This window comes from Schistocerca piceifrons, chromosome 1 (assembly GCF_021461385.2).
Source record: "Schistocerca piceifrons isolate TAMUIC-IGC-003096 chromosome 1, iqSchPice1.1, whole genome shotgun sequence".
In the NCBI taxonomy this organism is placed as follows: Eukaryota; Metazoa; Arthropoda; class Insecta; order Orthoptera; family Acrididae; genus Schistocerca; species Schistocerca piceifrons.
Genome location: NC_060138.1, coordinates 1110635998 through 1110654450, shown reverse-complemented (window position 1 = coordinate 1110654450; position 18453 = coordinate 1110635998). Strand labels below are relative to the sequence as shown.

The 18453-nt window shown below is 41.7% G+C and overlaps 1 protein-coding gene across 2 annotated transcripts in view; it reads left to right on the top strand.

Annotated features, from left to right (window-relative positions):
- LOC124776906 overlaps nt 1–18453 on the top strand; it is a 213864-nt gene that overhangs the window by 151655 nt on the left and 43756 nt on the right. For both annotated transcript variants that reach the window (XM_047252121.1, XM_047252112.1), the window contains one exon: nt 14181–14303. In XM_047252121.1, the coding sequence (XP_047108077.1) occupies nt 14181–14303 (123 nt within the window). The remainder of the gene's footprint in view (nt 1–14180; nt 14304–18453) is intronic.

The window sequence follows — 18453 nt, the reverse complement described above, 5'->3', positions numbered from 1 at the left end:
TCACGCCTGCTGATCTGAAGCCCATCATTTCCCATTAATGTGTAGACCCTGCCCATAAGATCTAGTCTCACCAGTCTGCTCGCACTCCCTGTGTGTTCTAACGTTCTGATGACTTAAAGTGTGAGTGTGGGTGTGGGTGTGGGTTATACTGATTTATTTCCCCAAACCACATTCCACTTCTTTACGAGGTGACTTATTTGGAATTTTGCAGCCCCTCTTGTTTACGGGATAGTCGGCTGCTGGAAAATCTCTTGACTTCTCCTCCATCGAATAACGCTAGGTACAGGAACTTTTAAGCCTCTTTCTACTTATGAATTGAGTATACATACAAACTTTCCTTTTCATCAGTTAATGATGTATTTTACTTTCATGCACAAGTTAATTCACACTTTCAACATAGATATATAATTTTCTGTAAGTACCTCGTACTGTCAAACATTAGAAACAAAATGAGTTACAGTTAAAAGAAAGTTGGCTTAACTACCATGACCTTCTTAAAATGAATCAGAAAACACGTCTTGCCTGTACCAAGGCAGAGTCAAGAGTCTACAAGAGTACTTTTTCAACTGTTCTTGTTTCACATAACAATAGACAATGACACAGTAAGCACAGAGTGGCATAAAAACTCCATGGTTCTTCCTTACAGACACACTAAAACCTCTATGTATTGCACGACGGGTACTTGTCGGTGCCGTTCGACTGCTGCGTCTACTTTCTCCCCGCGACTGATTTTAAACCTGCACACACAAACATGTGACACGCAGTAGGTAGGATTTTGCCATCCCACACTCGTAACTAGAATATTGTGTGTTTGAGACGGTAGAAGACTGCGTGGTTCTAGAATTTACACAGAATTTCTCAAATCACTACAGTGTTTGTGTGTGGCATAATGCGGTGGATTTTCATCGTTTATCCAAGGACCCAGGACTGCAGTGCTCCTCGACAGGCCAGAGACCACTGTCGATGAATTTCAGGAATTGAGATTGTCTCACCACAAGTACATTGTACAGTTCAGCGTTTTATACATTTTATTTAGTGTAGTACATTTTGGCACTTCGAAAATAATTTACATATTAGAAAGAGTGGACGATAAGAAGAAGAAAACTGTGGTAGTCGCTGGCGGTTTGTACACTGTGTACTCATATATTTCTTGGAAGAAAAGTCACACAGTACCTGTAAAATAATAGACATAACACAGTGACTAATAAACTGACAATAAGAACACAGTAGAACTAACATTTTATTGGTGATCACCTGTAGTGTTGGTTTACACAGCTCTTACGTGCCTTATACACTTCTTTCAAGAAGCCTACTTTTTTCTGAGGTTATTTCTGAAATCAGTGAAGGTATTTTAAATTGTTCTTGCAACTCCAAGGAAAAGCGTATTTTTGTCACAAATGTATTTTGTTTTACTGAAATAAAATAACAACAATGGTCTTAATGAAGCACATATACTATTTGGCTCACTTTCTCCATCTAAAAACAGTTCATTACAAAAGATACTGATGCGAGGGAGCAATCTAACGTGGACCCCAGCCTTTGGAGCATCTTTTCCCTTCAGTGCTGCATTCTGTCCTCTTGCTACTCTTTTTCCCCTCCCTTGGGGAACATTTCTATGGTGTTTAGGGGAATGTTCCACCTGGTCTGTAGCTGACATAAGAACAGTCTCACAACTGTTTTTCATTTTATTTTGCTTTCTTCATTCACCTTCTCCTATCCTCCTCCTTCTTCTTCGGTGTTTGAGGCTTCTCTTTTTTCTTTTTCCTCCCCGTGCACTCCTGAAGGCTGGCCCACGCGTCTGGTGCATAACTGGCCCCGTGTTTACAGGTAGGGTTTGCATGTACCCCCTGGTACAGGCCAGGCCCAGGGATGGGTGATTGCCTGAGCTGTTACCTCCTCAAATTGCCAATTGGTCCCTCTGTCAAGTGTATCGGAGGTGTGAGCAATCAACTAAGGCAGGTGTGCCTCCTTGTGAGGTGGGCCTCCAGTTGGAAGTTGGAAGGAGCATGCCGTCGGAGACACTGACAATCATTGGGGGGAGGGGGGGATTTTCTTACAATGAGGCCAATCATCTGCACAATCAGCATGTACAAAATGTAAACGGAATGAGGCTAACTATTCAAAGACCCTCCCAGCTGCACCACAGTTCCTCAGGGGTTCACATAGTGAAGACGGCCAGTCCTTCACAATGGTAAATCCGTTTATTATTCAGAAAGGTGTTGATGCAGTTGCCGGCCCTGTGAAATCCTGCTTACGTTTATGGAATGGCACTTTGCTTTTGGAGACTACTTCTGATTCTCAAGCCAACAACTTGTTCGTGTCGAGGCCCCTAAAACTCTAAATTCTTCTTGTGGTGTTATTTACACTAGGCAGCTCAACAGTCTGATCGAGGCCGAAATCCAAACACACCTCTCTGATCAGGGTGTCATTGCTGTCCATTTGGTGACGAAAAAGGTAGATGCCTTCTTAGTGCCCACATGCACTCTTGTTCTCACCTTTGATACAAAGGTGATTTCGTCCAAAATCAAAGCAAACCATGAGGTTCTCACAGTCCGACCATACATTCCGAACCCAAGTACTGCTACCAATGGCCTTCTTTCAACCATGCTCAAATGTCTTGTTGGCACCCAGCCAAATGTGTAACCTTTGGTAGGGATACGCACGAGGGCAATTGTCTGCCTCCTTCTCCCTGCTGTATCGACTGCAATGGTGACGATGCCAATGAGCAGGCTGTCCAGGAGATCTGGGTAAAGGAAAAAGTTCCCTCCTTGTCCTTTGCAAGTTATTGGCTAGTTGCAAACCCTGTTTTCTTCTGTCTGGCACTTAAAGTACTGTTCTGGCTACATCTCACTCCATGAAGGACATGACTATGCAGACAAGTGACCTCAGTTTCAACTCTGAGGTTGTGAAATCGTCTATTGTCATGGTAGCATTGCATTCCCCTCATCCAGCTGTGCAAAAAGCCATCAAACTCTCACAGGGTGAAATCAACAGCTACACAACTGGCATGCCGGAAATGACAGAAGGAATACTCCTGTGTAGACTTCCTACTTCCTCCAGCCAACCAACACTTGAGTCTTCTGCTGCTAATCAGAAAGGCTTGAAGAAGTCCATCAAAGGAAAATGGTCATCTCCTTTGCTGACTTGAAGATCCTCCTCGATGATGTTACCATGTAATACCTTCACCCGGCCTACCTCCTTGTCACCGGTGTGCACCACCAACCATTTTTCTGCATTGGACTCCACAGTCCGACAACAGAAGAAAGCCAACACTTCTGTTTACTTCATGGAGCAGGATCCTCCTGCCTCTGTGCCCTGTGGCAGCGAGTCTTCGCAGGCTGGCACTCAGCATCTGCCGAGGTGACACCCCTTCATTTTTTCCTCATCTTCACTCTCCTCCAGTGGAACATTTGCCACTTTCGGTCCAGCAAAGAGGATTTATGGCTGGCTTTAGAATCACAGCATCCACTTGTACTCCGCCTTCAGGAAACAAAATTGCGACTGCTTTGACTTTTCTCATTTCTTCCTTGTCCATTGTAACCTTCCACCCGAGATCGACATTCCATCTCATGGGGGAATCACGCTGCTTGTACTGGATGACATTCATAGTCAGCCCATTTCCCTCTTCCTGTCTTCAAGCTGTTGCAGGTCGCCTATTCCTTCCTCACTTGACCTTTTTCCTTTGTACTATTTACTTCCCTCCATTATTCAGTGTCACCAGGGCTTACTTCCTCCAGCTTGTTGGGCAGCTACCTCACTCATTTCTGCTGCTCTATGACTTTAATGCACACCATCCCATTTGGGGTTCTCCCAGAATCTGTCAGAGAGGTGTCCTCTTAACTGACCACCTTAATCAACTTAACCTCTTCTGCCTTAAAACGGGTGGACCCATGACCCCTGTTCTTTTCAGACTCCTCGCACACCTATTTCCATTTGGACCTATCTTTCTGCACTGCCTGTCTTGCCTATTGTCTCGAGTGGTCCGCTCTTTCTGACACCTACTCCAGCAACTACATCCCATGTGCTGTCCGTTTACTGACCCCTACCCCACATGCGTGCACACCCAAATGGAAGTTTACTAAGGCCGACTGGAGGTTTTATCCCTCTCTGACGATCTTCGATGAACACGATTTCCCCAGTCGTGATGACCAGGTGGAATATCGTACAAACGTTATCCTTAGCACAGCAGAATGTTCCATCCTCGCACTTCCTCTTTACTACACTGTGTCCCGTGCCCTTGGTGGACTGAGGCATCACGCAACGCAATTTGCACATGTAAACGTGCTTTCTGTATTTTTAACTGTCGTCCTACATGGCATTCATTGTAAACAGATGCGTGCACAGTGTTGTCGTGTTCTTGGGATAAAGAAGGTAGCTGGATTTCATTCACTAGTTCTTTGAATATTTTAACAGTTCCATCCCCTCTTCGGTCATGCGCGCCAACCTCTGACAGCTCTCTGGGACCAAGATCCACTCACCAATTTCCGGTCTGACAGTAGCAGACGATGTCATCGTGGACGCTATTGCTATCGCCAACATCTTGGGCTGCCATTTTGTGGAAATTTCGAGCTCCTCCCACTATCGCCCTGCCTTCCCCCACGGGAAACAAGCAGAGGAGGCTCGGGCGATACCCTTCCCTTCCAGAATTGTGAGCATTACAATGCCACCTTTATTATGATGGAGCTAAGTCATGCTCTCACTTCATCCCAATCGTCTGCCCCAGGGCCAGGCGCTGTTCACATTCATACCCATACCTAAGCTTGGTAAGGACAAACACCTTCCTTTTAGCTAATGCCCCATCTCTCTCACAAGCTGTTTTTGCAAGGTGATGGAATGTATGATTCATGTCCGGCTGGTGCAGTGGCCCAAGTCTCGCAATTTACTAAGCACTGCACAGTGTGGATTTTGAGTCTGCTGTTCTGCAGTTGACCATCTCATTACTTTGTTGACCCACGTCATGAATGGTTTTCTGTGGAAATCCCAGACTATGGCCTTGTTTCTCAATTTGGAGAAAGCCTACAACACCTGCTGGATGACTGGTATCCTCCATGTTCTCTACACATGGGGCTTCTGTGACCCCCTGCTCCATTTCTTTGAGGAATTTTTAAAAGACCAAGTTTTTAAGGTACGTATGAGTTCTGCCTTGTCGGACTCTTTTATCCAGGGAAATGGTGTGCCTCACAGTTCCGCCTGAGTGTCATTCTCTTTGCTATTGCCATTAACCCTATAATGGCTCATCTCCCACCAGGCATCTCTGGCTCCCTATTTGTGGATGAATTTGCCATCTGTTGCAGTTCTTCATGGACCTGTCTCATTGAGCCACATCTTCAGCGATGACTCAGTTGTCTTTACTCATGGGGCATCGATGATGGCTTTCGTATTTCCACTGTCAAAACTGCTTGTATGAATTTCTAGCAGTGCAGTTGGTTTCTCCCACCATCTTTACGTCTTGGGCTGTTGCTCTTCTGTTCACTGAAACTATGAAATTCGTTGGGCTCTTGCTAGATAGCAAACTCTCTTGGTCTTCCCACATGACGTATCTGGCAGCCCACTTTTCGCAGTCTCTCAATGTGCTATGTGTCCTCAATGGTGCTTCCTGGGGTGCAGATTGAACCACTCTCTTTCATTTGTACTGGTCTCTTGTCTGCTTGGAACTAGACTATGGGTGTTTTGTTCATGCATGTGCATGTCCGTCCCTCATATGCCGTCTCAATACTTCCACCATTGTCGCATCTGTTCGGCCACTGGCACCTTTTAAACTAGCCCGGTTGAGAGTCTGTATGCAGAAGCTGCTGAACTGCTGCTGTCATACTGCCGTGACTTTCTCCTCAACAGACACATACGCTGTTTGTCTGCCATGTGTGGCCACTATCCTATGGCTCCTTCTTCAATAATTACTTTGATTGCCAGTATGAGGTGCGTCCCTCTTCTCTATTACCTCCTGGAGTTCGCTTTCGGCCCTTGCTCCAGCAGATTAACTTCACGCTCTCTGCAGTTTTCCTGGTGGGTTTGAACCCTTCACCACCTTGGCTTCGTGTGGTGGACCATGTTCACCTTGGCCTTCATTCGCTTCCTAAGGACCCTACACCAGCCTTGCTGTATCACCTTCAGTTTCACCTTGACATGTAATTTCGCAATAGTACCTCTGTGTACACTGATGGCTCTCAGACTGACCATGGTGGTGTTGTGCCTTTGTTGTTGGCACCAAAATTTTTCAGTATCGGCTTCCAGCACACTGCTCAGTATTTACAGCAGAGCTCTTCGCCCTGTATCAGGCCATGGGTTACATCTGGGGACACAGTGTTTTCAATTGTGTCATCTGCTCAGACTCTCTCAGTACCGTTCAAAGCCTTTGTGCACTGCACACCATCCATCCTTTAGTGCAATGGGTCCACGAAAGCTTGGCGTAATAGTTAATTTTCCCCCCTGGAAGACTGTAGCTCCTTCAGATTTCTAGAGGTAGGAAGGTGAAGTATGGCATCAGTATGCTTGCCTGTAGGTTTCAATCCATTTCTGCTTGGAATACTGTGGGTAGGAAGAAAAAGTGCATTTGTGCAGCTAGCAGTGCAGACCACTTAATTTCAGTCTCTCTAATGGGGCTCACAGGTTTGCTAGATGTTCCCTCCTCATTGGTCCTGCTACGATAATTTGTTCAGCTAGTTTCCACAGTAAGGTATGCTCAAGATGAGATGCTCTAAGTATCAATGAAATATAACGAAGGTGCTAGCTACACCAAATGAAAACCTGTTATCGTCTAAATGATGGAACCATTTCAACCTCCATAGGCTGACAGTTTTATTCCTTTAATGCACCACGCATGGTGCTGAGTCAGTTTTAGTGAGGAATTGACTTCCTGCTAATGTAGCCAATAGTTCTTCTGGTTTCAAAATGGTTTAGATGTATATATTAGATTGGGCATTAATAGTTACCTTAAAATTGCCAAAAATACTTTAAAAAAAAACCATTTGGTTTCTTAATGAAAATCATTGGAATCGCTCATCAGCTAGCAAAAATGGGCAAGATGACTGTGATAACTACAAAACAGTCAAGCTGCTGTTTAACTGTGCTGCACATTGCATCTCTGGTATTTGACTGGCACAACTAAAATAGTGTTACATTCCTAATTTAAGAGATAGTGCAATACAGAAGCCTTAGCTCATCTCAATGAGGAACCAGAAAATTTCTCACATAACTTATCCAGGTCTTAAATTGTATGGAGGTTGACTTTAGATTGACCCACTTGTCCATGTAAAATCCAAACAAAGAAAACGCATCCAATCCTAATATGTTAGTAGCCAGTAATGAAGTAACTATTAAAAATTTTATATGTCAAACAATATTTTCATTCTTAGGTGACAGTGACAGCAAGCCTTTTAACGGTATATTTTGATGGCTATAGTTCATTACTTGCAGCTGTTGCTTGTGTAGGGGTGGTGAACCTGAGTGGTGGTAAGTCTCCAGTCGATATGCACCAGCACCAGTGTCAACCTGAAACTGCGGTGTTGTTGACTGAGGTGATCATCGAAAGGCTGCAGTTCTGTCACTTTATGTGGATATCAGTGTGGTACTAGGACCAGGCTGCAGCCGAGTGACTCGATAGTGTGCACTGACACTGCATATATGCCCTTATTTCTGGCAGTTGCAGCATACCACATCACAATAGGTGCACTGACATCTAGCATGCCTGCAATGGTGATCTGGACATGATTTCTGGGACTCTAAACTACTGGCTTCATTGGACAGCAACAATATGGAGGGTGGCTTCTATCTGCTGCCACATAAGTTGAATGAGACTGACGTTGTCCTCTAAGTTTACTTTCCTTAGAGTCTATCAATGATGGGGGCCAGTTTTTCTCATTACTGATCTGTTTTATTGCTCGTCATTGCTGTGCTGGCAAGCAGTGATGAGTCATGAAATCAAGACAGCAAAGTATCGTCAGATACACATGGGTTACAACCCTGACTTACTGCCATTTATGCTACTCCTAGCTCATCGTCAAACACACGCTATGCTGAGAACGTTATTTCAAATTCCTGAATAACTTTAAGAATATAGTTAACGATTGGGTCTACCAATCCCAATGCCTTAGCCCTACACTCTTTTTTGGGAACTAGTCTGACAAGTACATCTCTAATTAGTGACTTGCCATATGATGTTTTGCAAGATCTGCAAAAAGTTAATGTCCTGAGAATGGTTGCAAATCTGATGTTCACTCCGTGGGAGACTGACCACACATTTTTGCATGTTGATTAAATTTGAGTCTTGCAACCCCCCATTGAGGGTTTAATGAGAGAAATAGTCGGTCAGATGAACACACCATTCTTCAAACAGAAGACCACTAGGTTCGACAAATTGTCACTCTGTGCGAACTACACAATGTAAGTGTTTGCTTGAAGACAGTAAGGAGGCACTTTGACATTTGGGTTCTGTTTTAAGGTTAACTGTGCCTTCGCAAGTCCATTAAATGTTGATCTAGTGTTTCAGCATATCTCTTACATGGTGAGTAAGTTACTCATCGCCATTTTAAGAGTCCACTAGAATGCACACTGAAAATTTGGTATTCCTGAGTGTGAGCGGTGGAAGGATAGGCACTGACCTCCAGGCAAACTGCATCAGGCTCAGAACAGAGTTCCAACAGTAAACAACAAGGAAAACCAAAAATAACAGGCAAAATGATTCAACATGTCGGATGTGGAATGTAACGATTAACATCATACAGAGCTTACAGACTGTTGGTGTGGCATGCAGTCGGCTTTATACCCCACTTCTAGGAGGGGGCATAGCTGATGCACTCACTTCTTGTGTCTCCTCGGAGTATCAGGCATGGACCCTAGATTGCTGTAGCTCACAGACATTATCAGTATTGATTGTTTCGTGCTGTGGGGATACAGTATATTCCACAAATAAGATCATTTTCATTATTCCTAAATCGAGTTTTAGCAATGGTTAAAATGTACTCAATGCAAAATTCTACCAGATTGCTTCCCCTTTCATTCATTTCCCCCAGGCCTTGTTCTGCTACTGTTTTTCTGCCTCTTTTAATCAAATTCCAGTCCCGCATGCAACTTGTCTCTGCCTAATGAAAACCTAAATTCAAAATCTTATGCTATAAAATGGCGTAATGCCAAAATTTCAATCATAAAAAAATTCTAACAGCTGAAAGCAAGGTGACATTAGTTTAGTGTGTAGAATTTGTGCATCCTTTCCTCTTGTTTGATGATCTGGTCTAAAGAAAGTGTGTAACAGCATTTATAGTTCGATGGCTCCACATGTGTATAGGGGGTGGCCATGCTTCTGTCATGCTGTGTGAAAACTGTTTTGTTCTTTCAGGAAAATTAAAAAAAAAATGCAGGCAGGAAAGGGCTTGTGGAGAAAAATTGTCTTCAACCTAGTGTGTTTACAATTTAATGTCTGTACAAACTGGAAGTGTAATGACAGATAATAGGCTTCCTTGTTATTGACACTTCAGCATTCACAAGTCCATAAATTGTTGATCTAGTGTTTCAGCATATCTCTTACATGTTGAGTAAGTTATTCATCGCTGTTTCTCTTTGAAACATAATTTAAATTCCTGACCACTTGTTGTATTCTGTGGAATAATCACTTTGAGTATCAACGGTCAGGCCACATGTAAGCAAGCTTCTGCTGGCTATCACAGATCCTACCTCATTGGGTGCATACAACTGGATGGTACTGCCACATCCATTATACAGTCACCAATCTGTTTCTGGCAAACTCACAATAGTGAAAATGGCTCTGAGCACTATGGGACTTAACATCCATGGTCATCTGTCCCCTCACAATAGTGCAGTCATTATTATTATTGTTAATGAAATATACATATAAATACATCACAATACTGGCACGTACATACTGATTCCTCTTTTGTGTTACAATCTGCCAAATTCATTTAGATTGTTTACAGATTTTTGGGTATGATTTATTGCCCATCTTGCTTGAGCATTTTGATGAATAAAAACTGTATTAACACTTATTGCTACACTGAGTTTGGGATTTAGTTGCATGCTGTTGTGATTAATTGATCAAAAGTAATGCTCTCTTAATTAGCTAGTTAGCCTAAGAAAAAATATATATCTCCTGATGCTACACTGACTTCTCTTTTCATTCTGCTGTTATACTTCCTCACCAAAATGTTTGTTGACTTCAGACAATTATTAACCTTTGGAATCAACATACCACTTCATTATTCAAATTGTATTTAATAAATAAAAATTCTGGTACTGATTTGGATAGTGTTGAGGATTGTAAGTGTACACTTTCTTTGGTTTGTTCATGTAAGGCATTCAAAAGTTATTAATTTTTGAAGAGCAAAGGTTGATCTATACCTTTCATCACAGCCAGTGCATAAACTAAACCATCTACACAGTTGGTCTTTATATGTGACTAGTTGCCTCATATTTCTGTTCTATGCCTTATTTTGGATCTTGGTTCATTCTGCCTTTTCTTCTTTCTTTACGAAGACTGCCAACCTTAGTGTTTTAATCAGTGTTGTGTTACAAGTTTTGTTTACCGTAATTCGACAATGATCATCAATTATAAGTCTTATGTTAGAACGTGACTATCTTTTTAATGTGGTTTCACAAAAGACTTGCTTCTGTGTGTTATTTACACCGTTGGACATGATCTGAATGAAGAAGGAAGCGTACACTTGTTTGTGTCAGCTCTCAGTCCCTGTCTTTGTAATGATCATGAAGACAGTGGCTGAATACTGACACAAACGAAAGTGTGTGCAGTTTTCCCTCTGTTCTGATCATGTCCAATGGTGTAAATAACACATAAAAGCAAAAGTCTTTTGTGAAACCACATTAAAAAGATATTTATATTCTAATGTGAGACTTATTATTGATAATCATTATAAAATTACGCTAAACACAACTTGTAACACAGTATTGGTTAAAACAGAGAACAATAGGCTTGAAATCTACAGCTTGTTGCCAACAACGAGGTCACTTGGTTCAGGGATGTCTTGGGTGAGAAAGAGGACAGAAATACGTCTGACATCAGGTCGTACCAACCTAAGACTGCTGCAGGCCTAGTACAAATTAGCATATTTCACGTGGAAGTAACAGCAGTTTGTGAAGGCCCATTATAGTGAGGACTGTCTTCAAAACTGCTGTTTATTTGTATAAATGCCTGTGCAATTAAATCAACACTGTTATAATGCAATGCAATTCAATTAACAATAGGAAAGTTGCTACTAGAGTTGCTATCGTCAGATTGTGATTATTATTAAGGCATATGTACCCACCCTTCCAAACACTGTGAACCTTTAATACAGGTGGCTGTGACCCAACACACCAACACTGGAAACCTTACTTACTGTGCTAATGCTGATTTTTCTGCATTGTTCCAAGGCTGACTTCAAGCAGGAATACGATGCACATTTTGCAGAAATCTGCATGAAAATCAATGTTGAAGGTCGCAATAACATCAAAGAAGACTTAAAACGTGGAAAATGTTGTACTATGGAATTGGAAGAATGGGAAAGCAGTGTATTGAGTGAATAGGACATCTGTTGGGATCAATAAAAATGATTGTAAAATGTAGGACAGTAAGCCCGGGGTTTTACTGTAAATCCTCCATGTCTACAATAATGTGTTCACTACACTGTTCATAGCCACTCATGCACACTTTTATTTTCTTATTCATTATTATTATCCATATATGTTTTTTGTTGATAACCCTGTATTCAATTGATCAGAAGGCACGTTCTTCCTGCCACTACATTTCACTAATTCCCCCTTTATCTGACTTCAGTCTATGCATTTCTCTGTTTAAGCTTACTAGTCTAGCCCCCAGGTGATCTAACATTCCATGTTCCTATCTGTAGCATGCCAATTTTGTTTTTCCTGATGATGACATTCTTCTGAGTAGTTCTTGCTCAGAGAGCACAAAGTGAAATTATATTACTCTGGAATATTTTACCAAAGACGAAGTCACCATTATTAAGTTGTACAGTAGTGCTACAAGTCTTTGAGAAATATAACAGTTGTAGTTTCCCCTCAGGCTCAGCCATTTGCAACAGTGACATAGCAAGGCCACCTTATCTGGTGTCACGAGGCAAGATGAGTGGGTTGTTCTGACTGTTGTCCACGCAACTACTGGAAGTGCTACTGCCCCTCATCCAGAATCACGTTTGTCTGGTCTCTCTGCAGATATCCCTCCGATGTGGTCATAGTTATGGGAATGGGTGTTTGTATCATTGAGGCACACAAACCACCCCACTGTGACAAGGTCCAAGGGGTCATGTGAGGTGGTACATGTGGTAGCGAAAAAGTCGTGTAAGTGGTCAACAGATTGCCATATTTTCACTGAGGATGTGTATTATAAGGTTCAATTCCTGGTTGGGCACACAGTTTTAATTTGCCAGGAAGATTGACATCAGTGTATACTCCGCTGAAAGATGAAACTTAATTCTGGAACATGTACTATAATCATCCTATATCAGAGGGAGAGGTTCCAATTGTGGTCTGTGGAATGTGCAGACAACTGAACGTAGTAAATTTATGGAATTCGTATAACTGTCTTCAGTAACATGTAAATGAAAGTTGTCTATTAACATTTCTTAAAATCCAGTTGACTGGTGATAAATAAGCATTATGGGGAAACAATTGCTCTATTGCAAAGTAATGAGACACTAGTACTGTACAGGTAATGTGAACCTTGAAAGAAGCACCTGAGTTCCACTATTTTGTTTCGGGGCATTGTCTTACTGAGTAGTTTGTCTATCTCAGCTCAGTGCAAATGAAGGGCTTATTGCCGCATGGGATTAGCCAAGCGGTCTAAGGCGCTGCAGTCATGGACTGTGCGGCTGGTCCCGGTGGAGGTTCAAGTCCTCCTTCAGGCATGGGTGTGTGTGTTTGTCCTTGGCTAATTTAGGTGTGCAAGCTTAGGGACTGATGACCTTAGCAGGTAATTCCCATAAGATTTCACACACATCATCATCTGAAGGACTTATTTTAAAAACTGTGTCACATTGAATTCTTATTAAATTATATTGTAAGATTTTCGTAATCCTTTTTAATATACAGATTTCTTGCTCCTAAGATGTGAGTCTGAATTTTAGCCTCATATTATAAATGATAGTAACATTCCCGTTGTCATGTTCTATGACATTATACTTTTCCATTTTGTTTGTTAAATGCTGAGGTAGCAGTGAGTGGCAGAAAGTTGAACTTCAGTGAGCCGGCTGCAGTGGCTGAGCGGTTCTAGGCGCTTCAGTCTAGAACCTCCTGGCTGCTGCGGTTGCAGGTTCGAATCCTGCCTCGGGCAAGGATGTGTGTGATGTCCTTATGTTAGTTAGGTTTAAGTAGTTCTAAATCTAGGAGACTGATGACCTCAGATGTTAAGTCCCATAGTGCTTAGAGCCATTTGAACCATTTTTTGAACTTCTGTGTTAATTTTGATAATGCATTCTCATATTAGAACTACAAGACTAGTCAGTGTGAAGAGACTCTTTTTTTTTTATTATTATTATTATTATTATTATTATTGTAGTTATTAATACTTTATGTCAGTAGAACCTTCTTTGATTTCTGTGTACTAATGCCTGATGCCGTCAGTTTTGTTTATTGTTTGTAGTTTGAAAAATAGGATGGATAGTGCTACACCAGTTTTACACATTAACAGACCTGTGCTTTCATATGTTGTTGCCAGAATGAAAAGGCTTAAAGAATTGATGCTTGCTATTTCTTGGCAAAGTGATACTTAAAATAGTCAAATATGAAATATGTATTTGGTTTCTTTCTCCTGTACAAAAACCAAATGGATTGCAAATGTATGTCATGAGTTGAATGAACCACAATTACGCAAATAAATGTTTGTTAAATAGGGAATTACACAAAGCTATCTTGCATAATATAGTGGAAGGTTAATGGGAACTGTAAATGAGAAATAATAACAAACTCACACAAGTTGATCCTCAAGAGGTTATCAATACTGCTCACTTAAAATACATTATAAAGGTACAATGGCATGTTCCACGATATTTTACATGTTATAAACATCTACATGCTTGAAGTAATCCCCCAAGACAATGTTGTAACTCTTAGACTGATTTGTTGCACTAATCCTTTTAGAAGTTTTCATTAAAAATATAAGGACTTAGTATGTATGTTTTTTTGTGAGAAATTATGTGAAGAGAAATGTCCATCAACAGGTTGTCCACTGGACTTAATAACAGCACGGTGTTACATCTGTAGGAAAGAGCAGAGTTATACAAGAATTAGCAAACAACAACCTCATTCTGAGCAGCAGATATGTCTACCCTGTTCTAGTCAAGGTAAGTAGGCTAAGTAAATGTTCTGAATTAATCATAGTGAACATACTGAATTAGTCATGTTCGAATCAAATCACACCCCTGTTATAAGAGTTCATCCTGTTGTGTCAGATATCAGTGAACTGTGACCAATTAGATACTAATGTGTAAGAAAGAAGTAGATTTTATGGTACTCTACTGTTTCCTGATTACTCCATGTTGCCTCATCCTCTGTTTTCGTAATTTGTTATGTTCAAGCTTGGCATTCGTGTCTTTTGTTTCTCTTTGCAAAAGCTTCCTTGATATTACAGTTGTATACACGCCAGTGCAACATGTCTACTTCCTAGCTAAATCAAGAAAGCTTGTAATGGTTTGCATTAGAAGTGTTGAGTTCTCTGCTATTTGCCTCTGTGAATTTAATATCAGCCCATGATTTTTATTAGATGCACTTTATGTTTGTGTCTGCATCTAATTTGTATATTTATCGTATAAATACCATCAATGAAACCTTGCAAATATCCTGGTATGGATTCTACAACTTTTCGTATATGCTGACATAAAAGCTCAACTTTTACTCTAGACTGTCGTTTTTTTTCTTTCAATTGTGTGATGCTGTTTAGTTAGTTATTTACTTGTTCCATGGACACAATTGCAATCTCTCCCAATTTTTCCCCCATGATGTGTGCCTACATATGTTCAGTCTCCCTCCCACACGCACACACACACACACACACACACACACACACACACACACACACGTGCGCGCGCTTGCCCAACCCCCTCCCCTCCCACACACATTATATTATTACACACAGAAAAATCTTTCTTTGGAGTAGAAGGAGTTGTCAGGCAAAGATTTCAATGTGTGTTTGAAGCTGATATTACCAAAGAGGGAATTCCCTTGCGAAAAATGTAAAATTACAAGAAGACAGAATGACTGTCAGAATTTCAACGCAGATGATACACACACTTCAAAGTGCGGGGAACTGTTCCCAGTTTCCAGTAATGTTAGTTACTTCTTCTGGTTGGAAAAAGCACACAGATTTTTTAGAAGGTTGGTTAGGAGGTGCAAGTCACTCAGATACCAGATTAAGAGGGACCCCCTTGTCGTGAGGAGTACGGATTATGGTTTTCGAGGAATAACAAGCATTCTTTTATGTGGTAGATGTAGAAGGCCATAGATCTTTAATGCTGCAGTGGTACCTCCTGATATTCTAATCTCCCTCATTTCTATTACCTTACAGCAGTGAAACACTTTTCTTCAAAAACCCCGTTGATTCCTGACCCATGTCCTATTTTTGTCTAATTGTGAGCAAGTAGTTAGATATAATGTATTTTCTTATGAAGAAAATGGTTGCTACTCACCACATAGCAGAGATACTAGTCACAGATAAGCACAACAGAAAGACTGTCAAACAAAACTTTTGGCGTAACAGGCCTTCATCAGAATAGATAACATACACTAATGCAAATGCAACTCACACACACACCTGTCCACAATCTCTGGCTGCCAGGGCCAGATCATGAGCAGCAGTGCATGATGGGAGAAGCAGCTGGGTGTTGAGGATAAGGAGAAGGCTCAGACAGGGATGGGGTGGGATCGTAAACTGGCATGAGGTGGGGAGAAGGTAGGGCAACTAGGTGCTCTTAGGAAGTTAGAAAGAGGGTGCTGGGAATGGCGGCCAGTGGAAAAATAAAGAAGTAAAAAGATTGTGGGTGCATTGGTGGAATAGAGGCCGTGTAGTGGTGAGAATTGGAACAGGGAAGGGGATAGTTGGATAAGGACAATAACTAATAAAAGTTGAGGTATGAGGGTTATGGGAATGTAGGATACAAGGTTCATCCACAAAGTAAGTTCCATTTAGTTATATAAAACAAAAGAGTACAGATACAGAAAAAATATTTATTGTACAAAAATCTATTACTGTTAAACTACTTTTCTACATAGCTTCATAAATTTTGTAGGCACTTGTCATAGCGTACACAAGTTTTTGTATGCCTTCTTCATAGAAGGTTGCCGCCCGTGTATTCAACTATGTGGTAACATGTTCTTTCAGCTCATTATCATCATTGAAGTGTTGACCACCAAGGACAGATTTTAGGTGTAAGAAGAGAAGAAAGTCGCCAGGAGCGAGGTCCAGGCTGTACGGAAGATGATCAAACGTGTCCCAGTGAAATTCCCGTAAGAGTGGTTTGGTCACATTCGCCGTGTGAGGTTGGGCATTATCATGGAAAAAACAACACCTTTTGACAGTAATCCTCGGTGCTTGTTCTGTATTGCGCGGCACAATTTCTTAATGGTCTCGCAGTAACCATGTATGTTGATTGTTTGGCCTCATGGTAAGAAATCAATCAGCAAATTGCCTTTTCTGTCCCAAAAACTGGTGCACATGACTTTTTGAGGTGTCAGGATTTGCTTAGGCTTAACCTTCATTGGGAATGAAGTGTGCCTCCATTCCATTGATTGCCGTTTTGTTTCAGGGGTGTTACGATACCCAAGTTTCATCCCCTGTGACTATCCAAGAAAGAAAACCATCGCCTTCTTCATGTTAGTGTCAAAAACTGAAAGGCACTGCCCATCCGTTTTTTTTTTTTTTTTTTTTTTTTTTTTTTTTTTTGTTCAGTAAGAATTTTGGGTACCCAATGTGAGCAAAGTTTTCAAAATTTCAGTTTTTCAGTAACAATTTCATGAATTAGTGATTGTGAGATTTTCAGAACTTCATAGCAAGGGTACCAAGTGTAAACTTGTGGTTGTGCTTAATCTTCTCTTCAATTGTGTGAACCAGTTCATCAGTAACCATAAACAGGCGTCCACTTTGTTCTTCATCATGCACATGATCATGTCCTTCATTGAGCAGTCTGATCCATCTTCTAACCATTGAATCACTCATAGCATTTGTCCGTAAACCTCATAGATTTGACGATGAATTTCTTTTGGTTTAACTTTCTTTGCATTTAGAAAACGAATCACAGATCTGATTTCACATGTGGCGGCATTTTCAATTATGGCTTACATTTTAAGGAAGCACTACAAAGCACATGTTGGCAGCAGTGATCTGAAAATGGTGTACGTGTCTTCTCCTTGAGTCAAAGTAACTGTCGCGCATGCTCAGAACTCCGACCATAGCGCTGTCACGGATAGAAATAAAAACGGAACTTACTTTGTGGATGACCCTCGTACATTGAGGGACAGTTCCCATCTGCGCATTTCAGAATAGCTGGTGTTGGTGGGAAGGATCTAGATGGCACAGGCTGTGAAGCAATCATTGAAATGAAGGATGTCGTGTTGGGCAGTGTGCTCAGCAGCTGGTTGGTTCAGCAGTTTCTTGGCCACATTTTGTCAGTGGCCATTTATGCGGACAGACAGCTTGTTCAGAATGAGATTTTCACTCTGCAGCGGAGTGTGCGCTGATATGAAACTTCCTGGCAGATTAAAACTTTGTGCCGGACCGAGACTCGAACACTGGACCTTTGCCTTTCATGGGTAAGTGCTCTACCAATTGAGCTACTCAAGCACGACTCACGTCTGGCCCTCACAGCTTCAATTCTGCCAGTACCTCATCTCTTACCTTCCAAACTTCACAGAAGCTCTTTTACGAACCTTGCAGAACTAGCACTCCTGGAAGAAAGGATATTGTGGGAACATGTCTTAACCACAGCCTGGGGGAGGTTTCCAAGATGAGATTTTCACTCTGCAGTGGAGTGTGCGCTGATATGAAACTTACTGGCAGATTAAAACTGTGTACCGGACCAAGACTCGAACTTGGGACCTTCTCCTATCAGCATATCAGTGCACACTCCACTGCAGAGTGAACATCTCATTCTGGAAACCTCCCCCAGGCTGTGGCTTAGCCATGTTTCCACAATATTCTTTCTTCCAGGAGTGCTAGTTCTGCAATGTTCGCAGAAGAGCTTCTGTGAAGTTTGGAAGGTAGGAGACTAGGAACTGGCAGAATTGAAGTTGTGAGGGCCGGACGTGAGTCATGCTTGGGTAGCTAAGTCGGTAGAGCACTTGCCCACGAAAGGCAAAGGTCCCGTGTTCGAGTCTCATTCCGGCACACAGTTTTAATCTGCCAGGAAGTTTCAGGCAGCTTGTTGGGTGTCGTGCCCACGTAGAACGCGGAACAGTGGTTGCAGCTTAACTTGTAGATCACATGACTAGTTTCACAGGTAT